The sequence below is a fragment of the Quercus robur genome, chromosome 10 (genome assembly GCF_932294415.1).
Source record: "Quercus robur chromosome 10, dhQueRobu3.1, whole genome shotgun sequence".
Classification (NCBI taxonomy): Eukaryota; Viridiplantae; Streptophyta; class Magnoliopsida; order Fagales; family Fagaceae; genus Quercus; species Quercus robur.
In genome coordinates this window covers 12,333,178-12,353,669 of record NC_065543.1, presented here as the reverse complement: position 1 = coordinate 12,353,669, position 20,492 = coordinate 12,333,178, and the positions used below count along the sequence as shown (strand labels likewise).

General features: G+C 33.1%; 1 protein-coding gene and 1 long non-coding RNA gene across 2 annotated transcripts; one reads left to right on the top strand and one right to left on the bottom strand.

Moving 5' to 3' along the window:
• Positions 1–2,976: 2,976 nt before the first annotated feature.
• On the top strand, positions 2,977–19,268 carry LOC126703514 (probable E3 ubiquitin-protein ligase ARI7). Its single transcript, XM_050402471.1, has 15 exons — positions 2,977–3,473; positions 6,259–6,383; positions 6,650–6,755; positions 6,845–6,935; positions 8,260–8,432; positions 9,809–9,913; positions 10,017–10,105; positions 11,639–11,746; positions 11,968–12,058; positions 13,246–13,335; positions 14,738–14,785; positions 15,846–15,917; positions 16,354–16,453; positions 16,545–16,674; positions 18,627–19,268. The coding sequence occupies exons 1-15, from the start codon at positions 3,234–3,236 to the stop codon at positions 18,892–18,894; spliced, it is 1,836 nt and encodes a 611-aa protein (XP_050258428.1). The 5' UTR covers positions 2,977–3,233; the 3' UTR covers positions 18,895–19,268.
• On the bottom strand, positions 11,963–13,251 carry LOC126703516 (uncharacterized). The gene is made up of 2 exons (XR_007648109.1): positions 13,149–13,251; positions 11,963–12,104 (listed from the first exon to the last, which is right to left on the bottom strand). It is a non-coding gene; the product is annotated as an uncharacterized LOC126703516 (long non-coding RNA).
• Positions 19,269–20,492: the final 1,224 nt, after the last annotated feature.

Below are 20,492 nucleotides of genomic sequence, written 5' to 3'. Positions count from 1 at the left end.
CAGAGGAAAACTTATTAGAATTTCAGAGGAACTGAGAATAACAAAAAGGCAAGATCTTGAATGTAAAAATTTGACTATGGCTGACATCAATTTCCAAAAAATGTGTTTGTACATATTTGATAAAGCCTAATTTACAAACCATTGATCTAAGATCGGATGTTAAATTATCGACTGGGAAGGTGTTAGATACTTATTTTACTCGGTGAACTGGTTTTCTAGAATATAGTAGTCATGGATTCATGTCATGCAAGCGAAATCCAAAAATGTCATAGAAATAATAAAACAACATGTTATTGTCATGAGAACTAATTAAAAATTTAGGATTTTGAAAAAGTTTTGAGCATATGAGTTTATTTCACAAACCCTAAATAGATCTATCATGTTAAAAGGTTCATCCCATATCATCAATCGCAATCATCATGACATAGCACAAATTTAAACTTGCATGCTATGTTGGATTCAAGGAATGACCTTGATCGAATGTCCTTAGTGCTTTTGAATGTAAGGGCAACATATTCTTCCTTCAATAGCTCTCAAAATCAAAAGGATTTCAATGTGCTTTGCAAATGAGGGGTCTCCTCTAATTATAGAGGAAGTAGAGGGTATTGGAGATAAGTTAGGATGAATTTGAAACTCTCAGCTTAATTTGTATGCTCGTGTAGATAGAGTTATGCAATGCAAGTTATAATTTAAAAAAAAAAAAAAAAAATCATGTGAAAAATGAAATTTGGAGGGAACCTAAGCTCAAGAGCTTGAATTTTTTTTTTTTCTTATTAAGACCTTGAACTGGTACTTTGGACATTCTGTTTGTATATTATTCGTTCATTTTTTCTGATCCTAGAGCATTTGATGATATTGCTTTTGCATCTGTCATTCTAAGGGGTCTTTCTTCACTTGTAATTTCCCCCATTTGGCTGCTTGTTTTTGGTTAGAACTCAAAATATATTGATGCCTTATGTCAACTGATTTTCTATTTTGGTAATCCAAAATCCTAGTATTGGTCCTCTGCTTGTTCTAGTACTTGCTCCATCTTAAGGTTTCTTAAATGCCTAATGGTTTTTTTGAAGGCAAAATTTAGCTACAAAATTAATTGTGTCCTTAAATTACAATCTTATTCAATATCTTTTTATTAGAGGTGAATTTTGATAAATCCACCATTAAATTACATCTTCTTTTTATATTCTCAATGCTTGCAAAATTTTTAGAAAATTAAAGATAAAAAACTATGTTATCAATAAATTGTTTAAATTGCAAGTTTATGTAGTTTAAAATTATGCATAAAATATAAGCTTATAGATCATATAGTAAATATATCCAATTGACATAAAATTTGACATGTGTATTGAGATCGTAAATGCAATTCAACGATTAGATTTTCAAAATATGTAATAATGTTTATTTTATTGAGTAAGGTTGTAGTTAAACTTTATCATTTTTTAACAACATTTACAAAATGTTGAACCAAAGTTTCAATGTTTTTTCACTAAAGTAATAGAGTTTTAAATGTGAACTCAAGCTTTGTTCGTTTAAATGAGATCAAAGCAAGCATGCTAGTGAGCCCAATTCAGATTGTCGGTGAGCACTTGATTTGTTTTTATAACCATTAGCATATGGAGTATTATTTAATCTTCATCATTACCACAAAATAAAAATTGGTTATTTGATAATGAGATTGTAAGCAATAGTGATAATTAAGTGGTTTTACTTAGGTGGGTAAGGTGATTATTTAAGCTTTCGCATTGAGTTTTATGAATGAGTAACTTGACACTAATATTAAGAAGATTCAATTAGACACGTGATGTAATTAGAAACTACAATTTAAATTTTGATTGTGTTTTTTTTTTTTAATGGAATATAGTATATGATTTGGAACCTACCCTAAATAATAAAATTTCTGCAGTTTATACTTGAAATTAATTTGTCCCATTTTAATTTAGAGAGTGCGTGGATGAATTAAATTGTACTTTATAAAATTTAATAATTTAAATTAGAAATATTCTTATATACTTTAAAAATAGGGTTAAGTTAATGGGTGTCCTTAGTGCAATTGTTAATAAATCATATTAGGAAAGTTTTAATACAACTTTTCTGAAAAATATAAAAAATTGTCAACAATATTATTTACTATATCATTTCCCATAAAAAAAATATTTTTAAAAATAGTTCCTGACCAATGTTCTTAAGACATTTGTTAACATTTCTCCAAAAAATATGTATAACTATAACTAAAAATCTTGTAAATCCTCCACCTAATTATCACAGCTATTGAATTATATATAAAAGAAGTATACATAATTGTAATTAATATTTAAGTTTTAGTCAACTTAATTAATAGTCTCGTTTGCCACCCACCAACCCCCCATTAATATACGGTTAAGAATTTTGTTGATCAATTTTTTTTTGAGAAAGAATTTTGTTGCTCAATTGGCACCTTTGATTTCCAACAGTGAGAAAATAATTAGGTAGTTCTCGAGTATAGTAAAATTGTGCTATTTTCTCTCATATTTATGATGAATCCCATTATGAATTTAATGAGTAAATCTACCATTATTATGAGAGGAGGAAGCACCATTCATCATACTTCGAGAGTACCTAAAAATTATTCCCAACAAAAACATCAAAAATTTAAGTAATGCATTCTCGAACTATAAAATTAAAAAAAAAAGAAAAACAAAAACCATATGATAGTAAAATTATAAAATAAAACTATTAGGCCTACAATGATAATGCTTGGACCTTTTTTTTTTTTTTTTTCCTACCCAAATATAGTCCATCCCCTTTCTTCGTGGCTAAGAAACAATATTTTTTGATCTCAAAAAAAAAAAAAAATTTTCTTTTAATAAAAATTTTACTTAAAAAGAAAAAAAAACAGTAATTTCAATTTTGGAAAAATTGCCTCCCCCTTATATTTACTTGCAACAATGGTCGCTGTATCTTTTTCTCATTTCTTCTAAACTCACTTTTCCTGATTTCTCACTCCTGCCTGCCCACTCATAAAGAAAATCTCTACATAAACAAAAGTCTCTCTCAAATCTCTCACCTTTTTTGTTGCTTATTTCAACAAAACCCATTAAACCAATATAAAAACCGTGAACTTTCTCTCTCTTTCTCTCTCTCTCTCTCGCTTTTTCTTCTTCTTTTCTCTCCAACCAATCACCATTTTAAAACCCTAATTTCCTCTCCATTTCACTCCGATCCTCCATTTCTCTCTCTATCTCTTTAGGTCTTCTTCCATGGACTCCGAGGACGATATGCACGACGCCAACGATGTGGAGTCCGTAGATGACGAGTTCTACAGTGGCGAGGCGGAGGAGGCTCCCATGGATTACTATTGCGGCGAGTATGATAATATCGACGAGGACGTCGAGCTTGAATGCGAGGAAGATGAGGATGATGACGATGATGATGCCAATTTCGACTTTGTTGAGGACGATGCTGATGATTCCATTGATTTCGAGTCTCGTCGTGCTGAGGTTGTTGTTCAATTCTTCACTCATTTTCTCTATGTGGATTCAATGTTTTGATTGTTTAATTCGTGATAGTGTGTTGTCGTTTGGTTGCTGAGAAAGTTTGGGGGAAAACAGGTAGGGAAGTCAAAGTTGGGTCCTTTGATCATGGGAATTAGTTTTTTTATTTTTATTAACCTGTGTTTGGTTGCTGAGTAAGTTTGGGGAAAAAAGATTGGGGCAAGGTTGATCATGGGATTTTTTGCTGGTTTAAATCCTATTTATGGCAAAATTTGATAGTATTAGATTCCTTAAGCGCTGTTTGGTTGCTGAGAATGTTAAGGAAAAAGGTAGGAAGTCAAAGTGGGGTCCTTTAATCATGGGAATTAACTTTTCTTAAGCTGTGTTTGGTAAAAAGGTAGGAATGTAAAAGTTGGGTCCTTTGATCATGGGATTTTTTGTTGGTTTAAAACCTAATTATGGCAAAAGTTGATAATGGTCGCTGAGAATGTTTGGGGACTAATGTAGGCTAGTCAAAGTTGTGTCCTTTGATCATGGGATTTCATGTTGCTTTATAACCCATTTATGGCTAAAGTTGATAGAATTAGTTTCCTTAAGGTTGCTTTTGGCCACTTAAGAATGTTTGGGAAACAGGTAGTAATGTCAAAGTTGGGTCCTTTGATCATGGGATTTTTTGTTGGTTTAAAACCCATTTATGGCAAAATTTGAAGGTATTAGTTTCCTTAAAGCCTTGTTTGGTTGCTGTGAACCTTTGAGATGAAAGGTAGGAATGTCAAAGTTGGGTCCTTAGATAATGAGACTTTTTTCTTGGCTTAAAACCCGTCTATGGCAAATTTTTTTTTTGGTTGTTTATAGGTAATGGCAAAAGTTGATAGTATTAGTTTCCTCAAAGCTGTTTCTGGTTGCTGAGAAAGTTTGGGTAAAATAGGTAGGAAAGTCAAAGTTGGGTCATGAGATTTTTTCTTATTTAACACCCATTTATGGTTAGAGTTGATAGAAATATTTTCCTCAAAGCCGTTTTCAGTTGCTGAGAATGTTTGGGAAAAATGGTAGGAATGTTAAAGTTGGGTCCTTTGATCATGGGTTTTTTTTTTTTTTGGGCTAAATCCCATTTATGGCTAAAGTTGAGAGTATTAGTTCTTAAAGTTGTGTTTTGTTGCTGAGAATGTTTGGGAAAAAAGGTAAAGGCTAAAGTTGATAGTATTAGTTTCCTTGAAGCTGTGCTTAATTGCTGAGTGTGTTCGGGTAAAAAATAGGAATGTCATATTGTCCTCTGGTCATGTGATTTTTTCTTACTAAACGCCTATTTATGGCTAAAGTTGATGGTATCATTTTTCGTGAACCTGTGTTTGGTTGGGGAGAATGTTTGGGAATAAGGTAGGAAAGTTAAAGTTGGGTCCTTTGATTGTGGGATTTTTTCTTATTTAAAACCTATGGCTAAAGTTGTTAGCATTAGACTATTAGTTTCATTAAAGTTTTGTTCAGTTGTGAAGTAAATTGAAGGGAAAGTAGGGGAAACATATTTGAAAATGATGTGTTATGTTGTTTAGGGTTTCCTAATTGTGTGAAATAGGCCAGCTTGATAAAATTTGAGGCCTAAGGTGGTAATTTTAAATAAGACTCTTTCTTATATCAAATATTCAAAGAATATATTTAACTTTCAATATTATAATTCTTTTATTTAAAATTTATTTTCATCTTTTGAGTTGCAAAATTAATAATGATTTTTTTATTCAACTTCTACTATCATTTAGTTTTCAATTGATAAAATGATTGATCTACTTAATCTTTCTTATGAGACAGTGCATCTTAGGTGGGATTTTATTGATTTTAATTTTTAAAATTAACAATATGATAGTTAAGATTTTAGGTAGGATATTGGGGCCCTTAGGCAGTAGCTTAATGGACTATAGTTAGAGCCGGCACTGTGAAAAAAACCTTTAGAGAAAGAACTAAATGCTTAGGAATGTGTGGTAATAGATGCGTAAATTAATATATGTATATTTTATATTTTAACTATTGAATCACTTCTTTAAATAATGAATATTTTGTATGTTGGGCAGTGGCAGAATTAAGTTTACACTCAACTGAGCCTAACATTACCTTGAAGTTCTGTATGGGTTTTATGAGAAAATTAATTTGATTGATTTTGTGATTCATATCATATTGGTCCTAGGTCCTAGAAGAAAGAAACCTGTAGTTAATTGTGCTTAATGCCAGCTAAAGTGGTTTTGGTTTTCTTAAAGCTCTGGTGTATTGCTGAGAAAAGGAAGGAGAAGAGAGGAGAAGGAATGAGTTGAATCTTATGTTATGTGTATAAAAAGCTTTGTGGTTATGTTATGTTATTTGTACATAAAATATGCAAAATTCTAAAGTTGTTTCGGTCATATTTCCCTTAATTGAAGGACAAATGCATGTTTCTACCTTTGAAAACATGTAGGTCCCAATTTTGGAGAAACTGTTAAATTGGTGCTTTCACTAAAAGTGATTTTTGGCAAATAAATGGGTCCATAATCTCTTTCAGTTATCAAACACTCACTTCAACTTTACTGGCTAGTCACTCAGCTTAAAATCACAATTTGAAGCCCAAAAAGTGCATTTTAGATCATGAACTTTGAACTTAGTCAAAACTTTCATGTCTCATTGGAACTTTGGCCTTTAGGCAATGTTTAATCTTCACTCATATAAACCATGAAACTAAGTGATGCTGTCTTCTGTTAAACTTTCATGCCATATTTAGCTGTTGCTTGGGCTGTCTTCTGAATTTTACACATTTTGTATTTTGTTTCAGCAAAACTTTACCATCTTAAGGGAATTTGATATACGGCAACGTCAGGAGGATGATATCACAAGAGTATCTACTGTTCTTTCCATATCTCGAGTTGCTTCTAGCATCTTACTCCGCCACTTTAATTGGTAAACCAATCTCTTTCTTCATGCTTGTCACCTGTAGTTGACATGGAGTTGTTTCATTTTTCTGTAAACCAATCTCTTTCTTAATATATGTGTAAAATGTAGTTTTTTTTAATAAGTTTTGGCTCGTATGAGTAAAATGTAACATTGGAAACTATAATTAGAAATTTTAAATTTTGCAACTTCGGATGCAGCATTTTGTATGATGGGACTCTAAGAGTACAATTGTTTCTGGTATGTTGGTGTTAATGAAGAAATTGGTATTGCAGGAGTGTTAGTAAAGTACATGATGCATGGTTTGCTGATGAAGATCGAGTTCGTAAAACCGTTGGGTTGTTGGAGGAGCCAATTGTTCGATTACCCAATGCTAGAGAAGTAAGCTATGTAGATAATGTGCTTGGTTATCTTCTCTGTATTCTGATGTCAGTGAATCCCTTGTAATATGATGTTTGTATTCATGGCAGCTTACTTGTGGGATTTGTTTTGACACCTTTCCTCGTGACAGTATTAAATCAGCTGCTTGTGGTCATCCTTTTTGTAGTACATGCTGGGAAGGTTCGTCCAAGATACCTTTATTTTTTTTAATGTGGTTTTAAACTGCATTGTAAGCTGCATCTTCAACTTTTGTTTTGAATATGTGCAACTTGGTGGTTTTTAAGGTTATCAACATTTGCAACCATTTTTAGTAATTTTATTTTAAAATTTCACTAAGTTTTGTTCAATGTTATGTCTAAAATACTGTACAACTGTGGAATATTTTAATGGTTTTGTTCTATGTTTGCGTTGCCATGTTGGTCTTGTACATGTTTGTTTATTTTTTTTCTGGTTTTTTTTGGTTTTTTTTTTTTTTTTTTTTTTTTTTACCAAAGGAAAATGGTTTGGTGGGAAATTCATCCAACCCACATCCATGTGTACTTTTAGTCACATGAATTTTTTAATGAGTAATGTGATTTGTTTAAATAATACGCGTGGATAGTCTTATAAATTGCCACGTAGTGGATAGGAGGAGATTCCTCCAAACTAGTTTGGAGGAAAACTTTGTCCATTTTTTAAATGCAAATATAGTTTTATGGGGATTGCTCTTCCTTTCCTGGAGGTGTGGAGAAAAGACAGACTTCCCTCTTGCTTCAAAAATAGCATTGACTGTCCTAGACAGAGTAAGGGTAATTACAATGTTAATAACTAATACTAATTTGCTTTTTTACCCCCATTAAACTTGCCTTTTCCTTTGCTTGTACCCCCCTCCTTTTTTTGGGTCTCTTGTATTTGTTTTTTAAATATATATCAACCTAACTTCCCTCCACATATTGTTTTTCCTCACCAAACCAACATCCATTAAAACTTTTCTTTTGTGTGTTTGTCTTCCTTGTAATCAGTATTAATTTGATCTCACCTCAAACAAGTTGTCCATATCCTCAACCCCTGATCCACATCAAGATCTTGTTTGTGAGTCTATTAAAAAGTGCTTTTGGATTGTTGCTTCTGTGATTTAAAGCCAAAGTCTTGTTTAGAAAAATGTACAAGGTCATTGAAGTAAAAACCAATAATGAAGTCAGGATTTATTTCAAAGATCAGTGGCTTCTGTCTTTTCCCAATACTTTGGGTCGGGTTTGTAATTTTATTTTATTTTTCATTTTAAATTATTTATGCCAATTTGTGGTAGGTGGTAGACATGTAACCCATACGACTTGCTTGATGCACGCCTTATAAGGATATATGTTTAAAACCATTCAGACAATTAATAAATGTCACTCATCTATCCAAAGTAAAGAATAAATTCAACCTACTGTGGATTATCATTTTGAATATTTCCATGCATTGTTGATTTGAGGATTTTGCTTATATCTTATTTCCTGCTGTATCTTATGTATGTTTTTAGGGTACATCAGCACTTCCATTAATGATGGTCCTGGATGTTTGATGCTGAGATGTCCTGATCCATCTTGTGGTGCAGCAGTTGGTCAAGATATGATTAATTCATTGGCATCTAATGAAGATAAGGAGAAGTACTGCCGTTACCTTCTTAGGTCTTATATCGAAGACAGTAAGAAGGTGTGTAGTGAATTTGAGACCCTGACATTAGGATCATAATTTATGGAATTTTATTAAATGTTAGTTCACTTTGCGATTCAAAGTTGTGCCTTTTTTTTTTTTTTTTTTTACCCATTAGTGTTCATAAAATATATATATGGGTGACTTGAATGGAGATCTCAGGAATTTTTATTTATTTATTTATTTTTTCATATTGTGCTATATCCTACCCATGTCTGAAAGGGTGGGGGGCGGCTGGGGGGGGGGGGGTGGGGGTGGGTGGGGTGGGGTTGATGATAAAACGATTTGAAGGCCTTTTAGAAGTCATGACTTTCAAGTTAAAATCTTATTTTATGTCTTTAAGATTGGAGGGAAGTAATCCTTTTCTGTGGGGAATTTGGAAGGCTGGGGCACTTCTTTACTTGGACAACAGCATTGGTGAAGAATTTTTTTTTTTTGATAAGTAGCATTGGTGAAGATTTTAACAATGGATAATGTAAGGAAGCATACAAAATAGTGATTGGTATTGCATATGTAAATCAAGTGGAGAGAGCAAATCATGCACTTTTTCACTGTGGCATGGCTAGGGAATTGTGGTCACTGGTGCATATTTTAAGTTTTGTGGATTATGCCTAAAATGGTTGTTGATTCTTGGCCTGTTGGAAGGGGCAGTTTGGAAGACATTGTGGTGATGAAAATTTGAATATAGTTCCCTTTTGTATCATATATGTGGTGAATTTGAAGAGAGGAGAATGTGCAGAAATTTGACGGGTATGATGTTGAAGTTTCTGTTTTAATGTTCCTTGTAGTATTGGACTTTGGCTAGAGTTGCTTCTCCACCTCAAATTTGTGGAGTAAGACACTGCGTCTGTTCAGTTTGGATCTATATGTATATCTTAAATCCTCTCTACAATGAGTTGGTCTCTTTTGATTGTTGGATCTACTTTTGGATATTTCCTCTCTAGCTTTTTACCATTAAGTGGGTTGTAGCAGGAGCTTTCCTATGTTTTTATCTCGAGGGCCTGACTTTGTTAGATTTAAATATCTCATGTACATGTATAGTTAAAGCTTTATCACATATATAGCAGGCCATTCTCTCGCTCTTCCCCCCCCCCCCCCCTCTCTCTCTCTCTCTCTCTTTCTCTGTGTCCCTCCTCTGCTTTCTGTACATGCATTGATTTTTCTGTTGAATTTTTAGAATTCTGTGAATGCTGTTATTCCTTTGTTGCATGCATTAACCCTGATATTGGTGCTTGTTATGTAGGTAGCCATATGTTTAGTCATCTGTTCACCTCTAGGTCATTAGTCGTTAATAGTATATGAGATCATATTTTCTTGCTTTCTTCTTTGTTTCCCAGAGTTCTTACTATGTTTCTTTTCTGCCCCAAAATTGCTAGACCAAGTGGTGTCCTGCTCCAGGTTGCGAGTATGCAGTTAATTTTGAGGCTGGCAATGGGAATTATGATGTTATTTGTTTCTGCTCATATGGCTTTTGCTGGAATGTAAGTCTCTTCTGGCGTGCTTGGAAATGTTGGTATGATAACTAGTTTCTATAGGAATTGGTCTGCATGCTAGATCAATAAACTCATTCTGGTGGATCTGCAGTGCACAGAGGAAGCTCACCGGCCGGTGGACTGTGGTACAGTTGCAAAGTGGATTTTGAAGAATAGTGCTGAGTCTGAAAACATGAACTGGTAGAAATTATATTTTAGCATCTGATTTCTTATCTTCCTTTTGATTATGCTACCTGGATCTTTTGGATATATGTATCACTTTTTTTTCTCCTGTCATCCTGATAATTGGCAGTTTTCAGCTGTTTCCTATTAAAAATCTTTGGTTGCCTATGTATCATATGTGCAGAGGTTTACAATGTTCATTGACTACAAATATTGACTTAGTTTTTGGTATTCAGTTACTTGTTGAGAGGTTTTCTTGCCTGCGTTGTTTCTCTAGTTGCCCCTTCTTTTCTTGTTGGGTTCATTTTGGTTTTTACACTAGTGTGATTGTGTGAGGGTACTATGATATATCTGTTACATGTCTTAAAGGATCATGGTCAATTGATCATGAAAAAAGCTGAATGACAGTAATTCTCTTACTTAAACATGTGTTAGAAACTCTTGGGAATGACAGAAACTTAAGTATGAATATGGCAAAGCCTTGTGTAAAAATAACAAAGCCTTGGGTAAAAATAACAATTGGTGTGGTTATTGTGCTAAGTGGTTTTGATGGTCGTTATTGTTATTATAGATTTTCTACTTGACATGACAGTCATTTAGGAATTTGATTTTCAAGTGCAATTTGTTGAATTTAAAACAGGACATTATGGATGGATTTCTGCTAGCTACTCTAATGGTTTGTATTGTGTTAGTTTTATGATGACATTTTCAAGCCTCTCGTTATTTCATCTAGACAATCTTGTTTGATGGTTGTTTTTAGTTGCTACTTATGTTGATGGATGTGAGTGGAACATTGTTGTCGTAATCATCTGCCTGCTGTGGCCCCCCCCCCCCCCCCCCCCACTTTTTTTTTTTCCTTTTCTTTTCAATTGTATTTAGAATCCATATTGGGGTTCGTTTCTTTTACGTCATGGTCATTTTAATCATGATAGCATATTATTTGCAATGATGAATCATGGAGATATGCTTTGAAGGTCCTTCAGCCTATTTTATTTTTGACTGAAAGGTATTTGGGGAAAGATTCATTTACTTTTCAACAGAGTGGAACAGGTTTATCCTTTCCTCCATTTTGAGTTACCTTCCCATGGTACTCCCATCCATTGCCACAAAAGAATACAGGGCTAGTTTGGGCATTTTAAAAACATATCAGTAGTGAGGAGTTTTTCGCTTTGTAATTTTTGATAATTTGATAAACAGTAACGGACAAGATTGCCTTGCATACTGTTTGTTTACTTAAGAGGGGATTGTATGCTGTGGAGTTCTCATTTCCAAAACATATTATCCAAATCAATTCACTGCTAGTTTTTGTTTTAATGGCTCTTAGGTCTAAGTTGCATGAATATGAGGCCACTCCGAGCTAGACTGTTTTGCCTTCTTGCCTCTTGATTTGCTTTTTTATATTGCACATTCCTTGACAATTAGAGATGTGTTTACTTATTCTCTAATTACTACTATTTCATTTTTTGTTTAAATAGCTTTGTGAAAATATAGTGGAACTGCTGATTTGTTTCTAACTAATGCTGCACAATGCCACTTTTTGATGTAACTCAGGATACTAGCTAATTCTAAGCCATGTCCAAAATGCAAGAGGCCAATTGAAAAGAACCAAGGATGCATGCATATGACATGCACACCTCCCTGTAAATTTGAATTTTGCTGGTAAGAGCCATAAAGAATGTTTTACTATTTTAGAAATATGTCATTCTTATGAAAAATGTAACATCCCCTGTACAAATGTTTTGAGATTTTGTTGCGTCCGTAGAAGAATTCATGCTATATTATATTATAAGACCTTCCTATATTTGTTTACAAATCATTGGCATTTTATTTAGATGTGTTTTAATGTAATTGCATGTGAACTTCATTTAATGTCAATGCAGGCTATGCCTAGGTGCATGGGCTGATCATGGTGAGAGGACAGGTGGTTTCTATGCTTGTAACCGTTATGAGGTTGCTAAGCAAGAGGGAGTGGTGAGCTAGTTAAAGATTTCTGTTTGGTCATTCATTCAGTGGATAGCTTAGGCCTTGTTTGGTTTAAAAAAATGGTCACTTGTCACTTAGTTTTCATCACTCATTACTCATTACTCATCACTTAAAACACCCCACCCCGTTTGGCACCATCACTCACTTGTCATCACTCAATATTTTTCAACTATTTGTGGGCCCCATATATTGACCTTTGGGATTTTTTACTTTTTTTTTTTTTTTTTTTTTTTTTTTTTTTTTCCTTCAATCCCCAGTACCCAAACTCACCGAACCAGTGAAAAAAAAAAAAAAAAGAGAGAAGAAGAAGAAACCCAGAAACCCGAATGAAGGAAAGAAAAAAAAAAAAAGAAGAAGAAGAAGGAAGAATTGAAAACCGAATCAGTAAAAAAAAAAAAAAAAAAAAAGAGAAAAAAAAGAGAGAGAGAAGAAGAAGAAACCCAGAAACCCGAAAGAAGGAAAAAAAAAAGAAAAGGAAGAATTGAAGACCGAATCAGTGAAAAAAAAAAGAAAAAAAAAAGAGAGAAGAAGAAGAAACCCGAAAGAAGGAAAAAAAAAGAAGAAGGAAGAATTGAAGACCGAATCAGTGAAAAAAAAAAAGAAAAAAAAAAGAGAGAGAAGAAGAAGAAACCCGAAAGAAGGAAAAAAAAAGAAGAAGGAAGAATTGAAGACCGAATCAGTGAAAAAAAAAAGAAAAAAAAAAGAGAGAGAAGAAGAAGAAACCCAGAAACCCGAAAGAAGGAAAGAAAAAAAAAAAAAAAGGAAGAAGAAGAAGAATGAAGAGAAGAAAGGAATAAAAAAAAAGAGTCAAAGGTCAAAAGTTGCGGTTGTGGGTCCCTCCATGTATGTTTAATTACAAAAATGTTATTGAGTTATGGAAACTGAAAACAGCTAAAATGTGTTTTCAGTTTTCATAACTCATAACTCAAAAATCAGAGAATTGAGTGATGAAAACTGAATTATGGATCATGAGTCATGGAGTCCAAACAAGTGCTCTTCCGTGGGCCCCGCCAGTTTTGGATCATGAGTTATGAAAACAGGACGATATCACTCAAAACTCTCCTAATCCAAACATCACCTTAGTGTTTCTGACATCTATGTGATAATTTGCTATCATCTGTGATAAACTAATATTTTCTTTCTTACCTGTGAAATATCATATTGGCACTTTTTAGTATGATGAGGCTGAGAGAAGAAGAGAAATGGCAAAGAATTCTTTGGAGAGATACACCCATTATTATGAACGTTGGGCAAGCAATCAATCGGTATACATAATTTTTAAGTTTTTTGAATTTATCTCTGTTTCTTATGATATGCAATGGATCCTTGCATTTGTTTTGTTGTTTGTTAGTTTAAGAAATTTTTTAGTACTTATGCTATCAAAATTTACCACAGTTCATTGTTTAGTCTTCCTTGTGTATTTCAAATTTAACCAATACATGTTGAATACTTGATTTAGGTAGTGTTTTGTATCTCTACTGATAGAATGCATTCCAGTCCAGTAGAATGCATTCTAAAAAATGCATAATGACAAATTGCTTTTTTTTTTCTTCTTCTAAAAAATTGTGTTTGGTGCTGAAACTCTTATTGAAAAAGTAATTGCACCGAATGTAATTGTGTTTGGTTATTAATTCATGGAGATTGTATTTTTTGCCAATAATAAGGAGGTGGTTCCCATTTTTTCTTTCTTTAAATGTAAACAATTAATCTTACATGCATATAGTCCTATTCCAAATACATACTGAAGGTGTCAGGTATAAAAAGCAATACACTTGCACAAGAAATTTTTAATTAAACAATTTCCAAGAACAGGCAAATTACATTAGTTTATTTTTAATTAGACAATGTTGTAACAAACAACAACAAAGATAGAAAAAACAGATTAAGGGACAATTCTAAGAGAAGAAAGAAACTCAATGATAAAAGGAGTGATATATACCTTCTCTTTCTTTTAATAGAAAGGTTATTAAAAGAATAACTACACCAAAACCTGTTTCTTTAAGAATGATCCATACAATTCTCTAAAGGCCATTTAATAACAAGAGTGGGAAGCTTAATAACCTCTAAACCAACAGAAAGCTTAAACTGTCTGAAAAATCACGGTTAAGGAGTAGTGGGGAAAAAAATAGGAGTGGCAAGACAATTTATGTAGAAAAGGGTTTTTTTATTTATTTTATTTTTATTTTTTATTTTTTTATAAATTGGGTATATTTTAGATCTGATATGTAGAAATTGTAAAAAATTGTCGTAGTTAGTTATTTGAAAGTTTAAAAAAAAAAAAAAAAAAACTGCTTTCAATGAGCAATTTTCTTATGTGCCAAAATTTTTTTGATAGGTAAAAGCAAAAATAACTTTCTTATGTACACTTTTTCTTGTGTTCACCATCATGAAAACCTTGTATTTGCTTTATTCGTTTTTTTCTTCTTGATTAATATGATTCTTATTACTTATAAAAAAAAATATATCACTCCTTACTAAAACCACGTTGTTCGAGATATTTAAAAAGAAGAGAAGAAAGTGATCATGTCTCTCAAAGTGGTTTGGTTCATCAGCTTTTTTGTCATCCTTGTTTTGAAAATGTTGCATGTAACTGGACATGCTTTTATTAATCTTGTTAAATAGATTTGGTTTGTGTAGTCTTCAATGTTAAAGTTGTTTTTTTGGCAGTCGAGGCAAAAAGCTTTGGCGGATTTACATCAAATGCAAACTGTGCATGTAAGTGCTATCTCTCTCTCACTTGATATATGTGTGTGTATATTTATTTATTAATTTTTGTGCGTCTGGTTGGGAGTGTGTACGGTGTTGATGTGTTTTTATATACTATTATGTAGACCTGTGCATGTAAGTGCTATCTCTCTCTCACTTGATATATGTGTGTGTATATTTATTTATTAATTTTTGTGCGTCTGGTTGGGAGTGTGTACGGTGTTGATGTGTTTTTATATACTATTATGTAGACCTGAATGAGATAAGAATCTCCATTTTAATTGAAATAATTTTTATGAAAGTTTTTTTGATATGTTTTATGTTTTTCAGCATTGCCAACTTGAATACTTCATGGCAAGCACCTCTGAATCCAAAAAATAAAGATTCTTTATAGTTATATCTTTACTTAATAAAAAAGAAAAATAATTTAAAGAAATTATTATGATTTCTTTATAGTTACACTTCGAAAAAAAAAAAAAAACTGAATTCTTTGTAGTTATGTATTTTTTTTTTAATAATAAAGAAATACATTAAAAGGAATTATGATTGAGCATTTCTTTTGGTATTGTTTTTACAAAATATGCCTTGTACTGAACTCTGGCATTCCTCCTTGAAGAGAATGCACTAGAGAATTATATGATAAGCAAGTGTACTTTTTCAAGGGTTCAATTTCTGATGAATAGGTTTTGTTCAGAACTTCCTTGCAAAATGAATAACCTGGCTGATTGATTTAACCATCAATTTATCCTCCTTATTTCTAAACTATGTTTTATATTTTCTTATAATATGGAGAGATCATTTACAGCAGGTTCTTCCATGTCTTAGTGGTTCATGGCTTAAAAGATCTGCTGTTGATTGAATTACTGAATTTTGGAACAGTATTTTAAAAACTGCGTAGTGCTTACAGAGGGGAAAAAAGAAAAAAAGAAAAAGAAAAACCAACACACAATTGTCTGTTTTTAGTTATACCTTTTCTTATTGATGACCTTTTAGTGGCCTTGTGATTGTAAATTGTAAATGCTTCTGGAGGTTGTATAATGACTTGTTTAAATTTCTTTGTTTTTGGTAGCTTGAGAAGCTTAGTGATCTACAGTGTACACCTGAGTCTCAGCTCAAGTTCATTATAGAGGCCTGGATGCAGGTACTTTCTGTGCTCATGATTAGATGTATACAACATTTTTTGTTTTTTTTTTTCCTCCAGGAATCAAGACAAAATATTTTAACCTTCATATAAACAATTCATATGCATTTTGTTGACTTTTTGGGTAAGATAGCTACAATCCTTCTACCCACATATATATATATATATATATATTTTTTTTTTCCTTTCTTCTAAGTACCAATGGCTATGTTTAGTATATCAGACCCAGACTTTCTCTTTTTGACTGGACATATTAAACCCAAGTAGGGTGTGATAGCATACCCTGGGGGAACCATTTGTCGTAAGTTAGTAATATCTCCCTTTTTATTTCAGATAATTTTGAAATTAAAATAGTAGTAGTTGCACTGATATGAAGGTGGTGGTTTGGCATGAAATGATGGGAAATATGCATTGTGTTTTTGTTGCATGCTTGCAGATAGTTGAATGTAGGCGAGTGCTGAAATGGACCTATGCATATGGGTTCTACCTACCTGAGATTGAGCATGGTAAAAAGCAGTTTTTTGAGTACTTGCAAGGTATATGTGTATTGCTTAAAAGTATAATAATTAAATATGAGGAGTTCTTTTTATTTGTCGTGGTCTTCATGCAATTGTGATGACTTTACAGGTGAGGCAGAGTCTGGTCTGGAAAGGCTTCATCAATGTGCAGAAAAGGAACTACAACAGTTCCTCAATGCTGACGGCAAACCATCAGCCGATTTTAATGACTTCCGTACAAAGCTAGCTGGACTTACGAGGTATATATTGTGTACAAATATTGGTGAAAGTGACATTTATTTTAATTCACATTTCGGGTTTGTTTGGATACCGCTTATTGTTGAAAACTGAAAACTGAAAACACTGTAGCAAAATAATTTTTAAACGTGTGAATAATGCCGTGGGACCCAGTTTTAATTTTTATTCCTGAAAAAAGTACATGTGGGTCCTGTGAACAGTGCATGGGACCCACTGTTTTTCAGCGAAATGCAGGTATGCACAGCAAAATGTGCGTTCCAAATGCACACTTCTAATTACTATTTTTTTACTTGTTTATATTCTCATAAATACTTTTATTGAAACGAATGGAGCTGTATGAATTTTTTTTTATTGACATTTCTTAGAAGCATCTGTGATCATCTCTACAATTTGCATTTTGTTTTCGCATACGATGGTTTGTCATATACCTTTGTCTTATTGACATGTTTTAGTTCTATCTCAATTCCTATAAGTTTTTGCAACTAAAAGAGAAAAAAAGGTTATCCGCAAGTTTCTTCTTCTATTTGTAGTAATTTGGTTCCTTCATGTTCCCTGTATGTTTTCTGCACAACATTCACCCCCTTTTTTTTCATGTTTATCTTATTTTTCATGCTTTCTCCTGTTCTAGCAATATGGTTCCAAGACATGCTTTGAGCATTTATGAAAATAAATACTGTGCTAAAAGCTTTAGATGAAAGTGTGCAAAATGTCTAGAAGATTGAAGTATCTCAAGCCACATCACTGCCAGACCACTGAGTCGTCTCCTTTAAATATCTTTTAGGTGTTCCTCTCTTTATGATAAAGTGATGTTCTTGTCAATCTGCCACACCCACCTCCTTTTCCTAGTTTGGGACTGGCTGTGAGCAAAATATGTTATTTTATGAAAACCTATAATAACAATAGTAGTAGTGGTAAAAAATGGAATATTAATTAAGGAAGTAATGGAGAAAATGATCTTGATGATAGAACGGTTGATAAAAATATTTGGCCGACTCCAGCATACATAGCTAACCCCAAAGTTTTGGGACAAAGGCTGTTATTGTTGTTGAGTGCATATTGATTAAGTAATGGAGAGCATGATTTTGGATATGATAGGATGGTGGATAAAAATATTTGTGGCCAACTCCAAATAGTTTGTTGAGGATTCATAATTGACCCCAAAGTTTTGGGACTAAGGCTTGTTATTATTGTTGTTGTGTTCCCCCTCTTTTTTGCTTTTTCATGCCACTTCGAAAATGTTATGAGTTTGTTTTAAGAGGAACGTTGTGATATGCTTTGAGTTTGTTGTAAGAGAAATATTGTGATAAATGCTCAGTTCAAAACCTTGCAAGATGCATAGAAGTATGTCAAGAACCAAATCTATAAGCTTGAATGGTAGTGGGCAGTCCAATCTGCCCCAGATGTACTGTCCTAGTGAGATGCACTTTGCCAGATGTCCATACTGTGTTCTGTCTGGTTCTGCTTTATTAGAGTGTGTGTGTGTTGGAGTTCAGCCCTAGAAGTAGGGTATAGCATTGGAAAGTTTCTTGTTCTGGAATTTAGGTAGTATAGAGATGGCATGTGCTTGTATTTCTTGGTGGTTTGGGTATTGCTGCCTGATATATTTGCTCATTCTTGTAAACCTTGCATTGGGAACTATCAGGCTGCTGTGTTTGAAAGCTGATGTAGAAGTTTTTTTTTGATGACTGAAAGCTGATGTAGAAGTTGATTAAGTGATTCCTTTTTTTATGGAGAATAGATCTTTGATTGTCTTATTGCTTCTCTCTCTCTTGTTAATTTCTTAATATGAAATTCTTGCAATGTGTGATGTTACTTCTAATGTTATTTATTGAAGTGTATGGCTCTGGCATGCATGTATTTTGTCCCTTTCCGCTTTTACCATTGCAATTACTTGGCTAGTTAATGTCATTAGTCTTCTCTGATTCAGCTTGTTATCTTTATGTACTTGCAACAGTGTGACTAGGAATTACTTTGAGAATCTAGTTAGGGCATTAGAGAATGGTTTGTCAGATGTGGACAGCAATGGTGCTTGCAGCAAGACAAGCACAAAAAATGTAGGAGGGAGCAGTAAGGGTCGAGGTGGAAGGGGAAAGGGAACTACTCGAGCTGGTGGTTCTATCAAAAGTGCTGATGATACCCTTTATTGGTCTTGTGAGCAATGTACTTATGCCAATGTCAAGTCTGCCACCAGATGCGAGATGTGCAACCAGCAGCGCCGGTGAAAAATCTAATCCAAATTAGTAAAGACAAGATGGAGAACATAAACCTTAAACTCAAGAAGAACAAAAGCTTGATTTGAGGGTGATACCTAGTCTAAAGGTTTTTGTGGCTCCTCTTTTGCCAAGGCTGCTGAACGTTTGTGGAAAAAAAGAAAGTAGAAATGGAAGAACTCTTTGAAGAAAGGGCAGCCTCTTTGGTGTCGAGTGTGTAGCAGGAAACACTATAATGTATTGGTTCTGTTATGTATATAGTGCTCTCTCTCTATAAATATAAATATTAAAATATTGGGGTTCTGCAACTTGCTTTTGTTGCTGATTTACGTGTATTACATCCGCACTGGGTAAAGTGAATGCAAATGATATCTTATGTTCTAAAACTAGTTTTTCCTTATTTTATATTAGATGTGCATATATATAATTTGTAATATAATTGCTCTTGTATAAATCAGGGGAAAAGCTAGTCTCTCAATATGGATGCCTAAGAAGCATCTCCAATAGCTTCTCCATATTTTGTGTGATCAAGTTTTAGCTAACCAACTTATCTTTTTCTGCTAGATACCTTTTAAAATATACTTTTCAACAAGCTCATTTTTTTCTCTATTCCATTCAGATATTAGTTTTATTCTATATATTTTTTCCAACACACTCGACCAAGCCCGCACATAGAAGCTAAATCCAAACCTAACACCACCTCAGCTATTATTGTGAAGCATGGTAAGCCACCAAACGAACTTAAAGACCTCCCAAACCAGTGGTATCTTATCTATTTCTATACCCAATCTAAATTGCCACAGAAGCTAGCTGCTGTATTTTTCTTATTTTGATTTATATACATAAAATAGTTAGCTGACAGCTAGGTTGTTGGAGAAGAGTCTTTTGGGGGAAAAAACTAGTTACCTACAAAAGTGGGAGGCTGCTTGTTGGATGCTCTAATGCGGTTGATTGTAGCCTTTAGCCTTCAAAATTATTGTTGAAGAGAATTTATATTTTCTAAGTTAGTATTTAGCTATGATTCGGTGCAGTATTGTGATGGAGTGGAATTTACTATGCAAAGAATTAAGTATATAACCAGCATATTGATGTGCGATATCACAATATTAAAGAATGGATTTCTTTGAAGGATTTTTCTCTTTGAAAGATTCACACTAGCGAGAATGCTTCTGACATGTTGATAAATTGTTCTCACAGACAAATTCAAGCACTACTTGGACTTCGATTGGTGCTTGCAGTCCAGATTGTGTAACCTGATCCAATTTAAACCAAGGAAGAGATTTGTTGTTGTGGTGGCTTGCATCCTAGTGAAGTCAATTAAGTCATGATTGAAAGTAAAATTCAATTGTAAAATCTATTAGTAAATAACTAAATGAGTTAATTTAATTATTTTGTCCAAATCTATTGGTACATGAAGTCATTTAAATATTTTTTTTAAATCAATATTAATCAAACAATAGTATCTTTTAAATAATGCATCTTATGAATGTTTTCGTTTAAATTTTTAATAATAAGAAGAACATTTTAAATGAAATTGTTTACTAACTAAAAGATTTAGACGAAGAATTAGATTGACTATTTTTTACAAATATTAGACTAAATTGAAAATA